Source organism: Tiliqua scincoides, chromosome 13, assembly GCF_035046505.1.
Source record: "Tiliqua scincoides isolate rTilSci1 chromosome 13, rTilSci1.hap2, whole genome shotgun sequence".
NCBI classification, from domain to species: Eukaryota; Metazoa; Chordata; class Lepidosauria; order Squamata; family Scincidae; genus Tiliqua; species Tiliqua scincoides.
The window spans coordinates 12,320,541-12,328,450 of NC_089833.1; the positions used below are offsets into that span (position 1 = coordinate 12,320,541).

The 7,910-nt window shown below is 52.5% G+C and overlaps 1 protein-coding gene and 1 pseudogene across 1 annotated transcript; one reads left to right on the forward strand and one right to left on the reverse strand.

The window, feature by feature from the left end:
* The first annotated feature begins 2,588 nt into the window (after positions 1-2,588).
* On the forward strand, positions 2,589-5,871 carry LOC136663755 (deoxyribonuclease-1-like). The gene is made up of 8 exons (XM_066640664.1): positions 2,589-2,732; positions 3,269-3,357; positions 4,018-4,101; positions 4,604-4,719; positions 4,964-5,076; positions 5,277-5,431; positions 5,554-5,650; positions 5,818-5,871. Exons 1-8 carry the CDS (start codon positions 2,589-2,591, stop codon positions 5,869-5,871), a joined length of 852 nt encoding a protein of 283 aa, XP_066496761.1.
* Positions 5,872-6,949: 1,078 nt separating this feature from the next.
* On the reverse strand, positions 6,950-7,069 carry LOC136634121 (5S ribosomal RNA; annotated as a pseudogene).
* Between the last annotated feature and the right edge of the window lie 841 nt (positions 7,070-7,910).

The following is a 7,910-nucleotide window of genomic DNA, read 5'->3' on the forward strand; positions in this document are numbered from 1 at the left end:
GGAGGAAGACGAGGATGGGCAGTGGAGCCAAGTGGTGGATGGAGGTGGACAGGTTCCTCAATCTGCTACCTGAAGCAACTGCCTCAGTAGGCCTCTTGGTTGGGCTGGGCCTGGCAGTAGAGTCATCCACCACTCTCAGACTGTAAAGACTTATAAAGACTCTTGTAAAGACTTGTAAAGACTCTTACGAGTAAGGTGAACCCTAACAAATGATGATGCTAGCAATTCACATTGTCTAGACCAGGGGTTGTGTCATAGGCTACAATCCTATCCACATTTTCCTGGGAGTAAGCCGCATTGAGTAAGCCCCAATGGGACTGACTTCTGAGCAGACACGCATAGGATTGGGCTCATAAGCAATGCTCATGACGGGTGATCAAACCCTGACTTGCGAGCCACATGCAGTTCTTTGACATATAATGTGAAAGAACATTCACATTATATGAATGTGAATATAATTCATATATTTGCTGAAATATGAATTATGAAATTCGCTCGCTGAAATATGTTGGATGAGCTCCTTTTGGCATCACAACTAAAATAAAAAGTAAAAAAAAATTCAAGCTTTATAATTATTTACCGGGTATAAACTGAGAGTCCACTGGTTTAAAAGATAAGCTTAATGTTTATGGTGAGTAAATATATTTACAGGTTTAAGTGCTTCTTAAATATTGTGGCTCTCGAACATCTCTCTGATGGCTCTCAAACACATGAAGTGTATCCTATGTGGCTCTTATGTCAAGGCTATTGAGAGATGAACTGCAAGTTTGTAGCCTTTGAAAGGTGGCAAACTATTTTTTTTTTAAAAAGGGAATAAATGTCCCAATTGAGAACACCACAACGCAACAGCAGAAAAATGCAGCAGGATAATAATTAAACAGCCAGTATGAAAACCCTTCAATGATTCAAAGCCTGGGGGAATAGGTAGGTCTTCAACTCCTCAATTAAAAGCAGGAATTGCAGGGGCTTGGGGTTTTTTAATGCATTCCCAAGAGTCAAGAAGAGAGTCATGTAGGGCCTGGGATTCCAGGATTTTGGTGTAATGTAGAGTAATCAGGCAGAGTCAGAACATATGGAAGGTTCACCCTTCAAGGGCACTACAGGGCTGTCAAGGCTGGACATTCTTTGTGTCGCCCATGGGAGATTTTCTTAGAGCACAATCCTAACCAGGTCTGCTCGGAAGTAAGTTCTATTTTGTTCATTGGGGCTTACTCTCAGGAAAGTGTGGTTAGGATTGCAGCCTTATTCTATGTCAGGTGCAGCTGAAGGTTCGTGGGGTCCATGTTGGGCATGAGAACGTGACAGCCATCAGCCCTGGGGGTCCTGGATACATCTCACCCAACTTATCACATTTGTTATTTTTTATACCCATTCCAAAAGGCAAATCCAGATTTTTTTTTTGGGGGGGGGGGATGTTCTTGGTTAATATTTGTGGGGTTAAACTTGATGCTGGGAATGCAGGAAGTGTCATCCAGTGGTGTTTATTCAATTTCAAGTTGAAATTGATCATGATTTCAAGGAGATCCCATTTTTCAACCTCAAGTTCTCAAGAGGATCAGGCAGCAAAAGGACAGAGAAGGTGCTTCCCGGTGCCCAGAGGGGCTCATAATCTCAGAGTCACCATGTTCATGCTTACTCCTTATCTGACAAAAAGGGTTTAAAAATATACCATTCCCCACTCCCGCCCAATGCCCAAATGTCCTGTGTGGAACTCATACACCTGTACAAATAATCTGATAAGTGAACCCCTGGCAAGGTCAGGCTTGATGTAACATATTTTAAGGAACTTCGGTCAGACGGAGTTTTTCTTCTGAACGCGCAGGAACAGCGCAGGTAAAAGGGCTGAATTCAAATCCTGGTCACGGGTGGTAGAATACATGGCAATTGTGGATAAGGATTCCTTCTCAGGTATCATTGGGACCTTCCTGGCCTCCTGCTGTTTGCCAGGGCAAGGGAAGCAGGGTATTGCCCAAAGAATCGGGGGTTTCTGCAGCTGCCCACCCTCCACACTGGCTGTGCACAGCCAGGCCAGCCCCTGAAGAGGAGTCAACTCCCATCTGTTTCAGGGGAGTGAGGAAGGAAGTTGCTTCTGAACAGGAGCAGACTTCCCACCCGAATATGGGACAGAGGCTGTGGCCCAACGAGATACACATCTAAGTTAGAAGGGACTGTCTCTCCCTCCCCACCCCTGCGTGTCTCAGAAACAATCATGTCTTTCACTAGGGGGAAGGTGACCTTTCACGCAGGTGCGCCTTCAAGAAAAGCCCTGTCATCTCCAGCAGGCAAGTTACCTGCACCAGGTAAGCATAGCCCATGATGCCAGGAGACCGGAAGGGGTTCCATCTGGCTTGGAAAGGCAAGCACGGACACAGGGGATGTTTGTGGGTGCTGCTGTAAGAGGGAGCAGAGGCCAGGCACAAGGCAAGGTACATGGGAGCAGGCAGGTCTCCAGAGGGCACCAGAGAACCCCCTCCTCTTACTGTAGCTACACACCTTCCCTCCTCTCAGTTCCTGATTTTTCCCAGTCCATGCAGAATTTAACATTCCAGCCAGGCTCTGCTCTCTCTTCTCCATGCAGGACCAGGGGCATGAAGCCAGTGCTGCTGGTGGCATTTCTCGGTGCGGCTCACCTCCTGGGTGTGACCTTCTCCCTGCGGATCAGTGCTTTCAACATCCAGACCTTTGGGGACAGCAAGTTGTCCAATAAGACCATTGCATCCCTCATTGTCAGGGTGAGATTCACCCGGCCCCACCTGTTGAGACACCTTTAGGGGCTTGCAGAGCCCAAGGAAGGATTCCTGCCATGCTTTGCCCACTGTTATATTATAGGATTTGGGTCAGGGTAATTCCAAGTGATCCCTCACTATGGCCCCAAGACAGTGCACGACTGGGGAGGAGACCAGGGTTGTTGTCGAGGGGGACCCAGGAAGAGCGGAGCTCTGGCTTCTACCTCTGGCAGAAGTGCTCAGGTGCTGCCCTTGAAACTTTTCCCGGAGAACCTTCAGCCCAAAAAGAAGCATCAGGCTCAGTAAGAGGCAAGCTGAGACTTTTGCCTAGGGGCATGTGTTAGCTGGGACAAATTCCTCCTTGTAGGACCTGCTTCTCATTCTGTATCGACTGCCACATACATGGAAGATACCAGTCAAAGCAACAGATAAATATGTAATAGAAGATCGTACTCGTCTCCCCAGGGCTTGCCTTAGGCTTTTAAGTGTTCGCTCGTGTTCATCAGAGCTCATGAAGTTCCCTCTGCTTCCTACCTCTTCAGATTGTGTCCACTTATGACATCACCCTGGTCCAGGAAGTCCGAGATGCTGATCTCAGTGCCGTCAAGAAGCTGATGAACCAACTCAATGAGTGTGTTTGCTTCTAGACATTGCCAGGGGGTGGCCTGATTTGTGGGTGGGGGAAACAAAAACCCAGTCAAGGATGTGGCAGGAGGAGGTGTTCGGTGGCAGAGACTGTTCCGCAAATGCCCTGCAGATAGCAGATCCCTGATTCAGTCACCAGCACTTCGAACTGTTTCCCAGATGATGCCCTTGCTGGAAACCCAGGAGAGGTCTTGCTTGATAGCAAGGAAACCTCGGGCTAGAGATAGGGCCGGCCCATTTATGAGGCCAGCTGAGATGCTTGCCTCAGGCAGCAGTTTGGTGGGGGCATGTACCTCCATTTGCTACTTCGCACTTCCTCTTTTTTTCCAGCCTCCCCTAATCCAGGCAGTGGGAGGCTCAGAAGCTGGCACATCACTAGGTAAACGTGGGGCAGCATTTATCCCACTGCCTCAGGTGCAAGGAAGTTTTGGACTCAATGCAAAAGTGCTCCATCTGCTCTGCAGCAAATGGCCTCAGGACTGGGAAGAGGGGCACAAGGCTCAGTAAAGCCTCCTTCTTCAGGAAGAGAAAAGCCTATTGGGAGAGCCCCTCCTTTGAACCCTGCAAGGGGCCAGTGGCAGAGATTCCTGCCTGTGCCAAGCCAGAGATACTCTTCCTCTGCCATTCACTGCCAACTCCCCCCTAGGGCTTCGCCAAATCCATTCGACTACGTGGTCAGCAAACCGTTGGGGCGCAACAGCTACAAGGAGCAGTACCTCTTCATTTACAGGTGAGGGCATCAAGTCACAGCCCAGGTGAGAGCCAGCCAGGGGCACACAGTGAGGCCTGCCTGGATGCGGCCCTCCTGCCTTCAAGTACAGAGCCCATAACCTGGCGCCAGCCATGTTCCGTGCGCGCCCACGAGGCGATTGGTGTGCATAGTGGCTGATTGTGGGCTGATTGTGGGCATAGTGGGCACCAGGCAGCCCATTGACCTCAGACCATCATGTCACATTCAGCAAGGTCCCTCTGCCCACTACGGAATTACTCCTTTGGTGTCCTGGCTCCTGTTTGCCAGCCAGTCCTTCTACCTTGTGTGAGGTTCCCTGGAGCCCTGGCCTCACTCTGCACCACTCCGTGCCTCCCCCGCCCCTCCTGTTCTCCTCGTTCCCTCTAGCCTCTCCTTGTCCTCACCTGTCCACCCTCACACCCTGGCTGCATCTCCCTGTCTAGGAGAGCTGGGTCCAAAGACCCCAGGTCCTGATTTGGGGCTGCCTGCTCTCCTGGTGTAGGGAGGACAAGGTGATCCTTCTGGACAGCTACTACTATGACGACGGCTGCGAGCCCTGCGGGGAGGACACCTTTAGCAGGGAACCATTCATTGTGAAATTCCTTGCGCCTGAGACAGGTGAGGAAGCCCGCCTCTCAGTCTTCTGTGGGAACTCAGCTGGTCTGGCTGTCAGGTCACCCCGGAGAGGGAAACCAAGGCCACTGCTCCACCTGGGGGCTTGCAAGGGAGACAGGAGAGCTGGCAGCCACTGACACCCCCCCATTGATGCTGCAGAGATGCCTTCTCTGTGCATCTGGGGAAGGGGTAGGAGTGTACTGGGGGGGCACCTGTGCATTTGCTGTGAGTGCGGCTTCTCCCACAGAGGTGAAGGAGCTGATCCTGGTGCCGCTGCACGCCGCCCCCAAGGAGGCCGTGGCCGAGATTGACGCTCTCTACAACGTGTATCTGGATGTGAAGAAGACGTGGGGGAGTGAAGTGAGCAGCCCCGCAGTGGCCATTTGCCGGGCAGCAGAATGAGTGCCGGCTGGCTGAGGAACATCGGGGTGGGGTGCCAGTTCCCAGCTCTCCCATCTGTGCCTGGTGATCAACCCCCAGGTTGAGTGGTGACCTCACAGCTTGGGAGCCAGCCCCCCACCTCCACCTCCCCCAGCTGAGGGCCTGCCGCTTCTTGGCAGGAGATGATCTTCCTGGGGGACTTCAATGCCGCGTGCTCCTATGTCCGTTCCGATGACTGGCCCCACATCCGCCTGCGCACCAGCAGTGCTTTCCAGTGGCTCATCTCCGACTCCGCAGACACCACCGTAGGCCCCTCGGACTGCGCCTATGACAGGTGAGCAACCTGGCTGGCCGAGACCCCAGAGAACCAGATAAGCAGTGAAAGCAAACCAACTCTTTCCTGATGATGGTGGGGCTTGCGCTCCCTCCCTGGCCCTCACTTCTCTCCTTCTGCAGGATTGTGGTGGCCGGTGCCAAGCTGAAGGATTCCATCCTGCCTGGAACAGCCAGTGTGGACGACTTCCGGAAGACCTTCAAGCTGAGCTCCAAAGATGTGAGAAGTTCCCCCCTTCCCAAGCACTTGTGGGTGGCCACCAGGAGGCCAAGCAAGGGCTGGCCACAGCAAGCCCTGGGCCCTTCCGTCTGTGGGCAGTGCTGGTGGGAACCTCCCCAGGCTGGGCTCTGTGCCCCATTAACACCTCTGCTTCTTCCCCTCTGCAGGCCTTGGCTGTCAGCGACCACTTCCCCGTAGAGGTGACTCTGAAGTCCCTCTAGCACCCGTCCTCTCCCCACACAGCCGCGAGCCACGGAGATCCCATGCACAACTGGCTGCACAACTGCATATTGGGCTGCACAACTGGCTGCCACTCCAGCATATTCAGAGGCTGTGCTTTTGCTTTGGAATGGCATGGGGGGGGGGGCTCTCTTGCTGCTGTCAGGTGGCCCCGAATGCCTAGTCTGAGGGCTCGCTCCTGCAACAAGATCGCGGCAGTCTTGCTGACAAACTCGCTCAGTTGTGAAATGTGGCAGCTTGGGCAAGGTCTGAATAAATGTGTCGCCCTGAGAAGTGCCCTCAGTGGTGCTTGTTGCCGGTCAAAAGTTGCAGTGCCAGGCAAATCAGGATCTTAGACAGTAAGGAGAGTTTATCCAGGAGGAGCGGGGTCCAACACAGAGCATTTGTGAGTGTGTGTGTGTGGGGGGGTGCCTCTCACACCCATGTGGCCTCCCACTCACCAAGCAGCTGCAGCCAAGAGTGATGTGATGACCTGGCTGCCAACTGGCCATTGGTAGAAGTGGGGGCAGTGTGGGGCCCCTCCAAAGCATGGGTCCAATTCCACTGAATTGGCTGAGACCCTAAGGCCGGCCCTGAGTGCTTCGCTGGCTTGGCGGCTGCCAGACTGGCCACACAAAGATATTCACACAAAGCTATTCACCTTCCACTTGGGACTGTGGAGGGTACTCTGCTGAAGTTCCTCTTGATGGTTGGCAACCTTCAGTCTCAAAAGACTATGGTATAAGCCTACAGCACCTGGTATTCCCAGGCGGTCTCCCATCCAAGTACTAACCAGGCCTGACCCTGCTTAGCTTCCCAGATCAGACGAGATCAGGCATGGAAAGACTATGGTATAAGCCTACAGCACCTGGTATTCCCAGGCGGTCTCCCATCCAAGTACTAACCAGGCCTGACCCTGCTTAGCTTCCCAGATCAGACGAGATCAGGCATGGAAAGACTATGGTATAAGCCTACAGCACCTGGTATTCCCAGGCGGTCTCCCATTCAAGTACTAACCAGGCCTGACCCTGCTTAGCTTCCCAGATCAGACGAGATCAGGCATGGAAAGACTATGGTATAAGCCTACAGCACCCGGTATTCCCAGGCGGTCTCCCATCCAAGTACTAACCAGGCCTGACCCTGCTTAGCTTCCGAGATCAGACAAGATCAGGCATGTGCAGGTTAACAGTTGCTGTGTTCCTCTTGATGAAGTCTCAGGATTTTTCTTTCTTTTGGGGGGGGGGGGGAGAGGTTTTGATCTCAGTCACATTATCCCTAAATTGCCTTCCCTCATGACACAGGGCTTGTTTCCAACACCTCTCCTTGCTTGGTGGTTTTTGCATTTTGTTATCATGCCACAACCTTGATTTGATAGTACCCAAGGCCTTTCTCGAACAGCCCTGCTGGGCTAGAGGAGGAGGCTCTGCCAGGATTGCCAGCCCTCCAAGATCGGCCTGGAGTCTCCAAGAATTGGCACCAACCTCCAGGAAATTCTGAGTTTGGTTTTCCTCACCTGAAAAACGGCCATTTTGGAGCTGGGAAAGGTGCCAAAGAGGATAAGCCAGAGCTATCAAGAGGGTGGAAGCACCATCCTTAGGAGGCAACGCTACAAAGTTGGGGCTTTTGAGCTTGGAGAAAAGTAGGTGAAGGGGTGGGTGTGACTAAGGGCACAATCAGAACCAGGTCTTCTCAGAAGTAAGTCCTATTTTGTTCAGTGGGGCATACTCTCAGGAAAGCATGTTTAGGATTGCAGTCGAAGACTCATCCAATGAGACACAGAGTGAGGTTTGCCCTCCCTCTCTCACACATCTAGAACCAGGCTGGGTCATCCAGAGAAGCTAACTGGATGGAGATCAAGGGCAGACCAAAGGGTGGGGTGGGGGACTCCTTTGCGCGGCGCATTGTGAGGCGGTGGGATTCATTCCTGTCAGATGTGATGGGGCTGCTATGAATTGGGGAGGGGCTTTAAAAAGGACTTGAACAAATCCAAAAGAACAGAAGTCTTCACCAGTGGTGTTGCTAGGGGCTGGGGTGTGGGGTG

What these genes read in the sequence shown, in the direction of transcription:
- LOC136663755 (XM_066640664.1), top strand. Translation starts at nt 2,589, where the DNA reads ATGAAGCCAGTGCTGCTGGTGGCATTTCTCGGTGCGGCTCACCTCCTG. An exon ending in CAGTACCTCTTCATTTACAG is followed by an intron (nt 4,102 to 4,603) that starts GTGAGGGCATCA and finishes CTCCTGGTGTAG; the next exon opens with GGAGGACAAGGTGATCCTTC. An exon ending in AGAAGACGTGGGGGAGTGAA is followed by an intron (nt 5,077 to 5,276) that starts GTGAGCAGCCCC and finishes GCTTCTTGGCAG; the next exon opens with GAGATGATCTTCCTGGGGGA.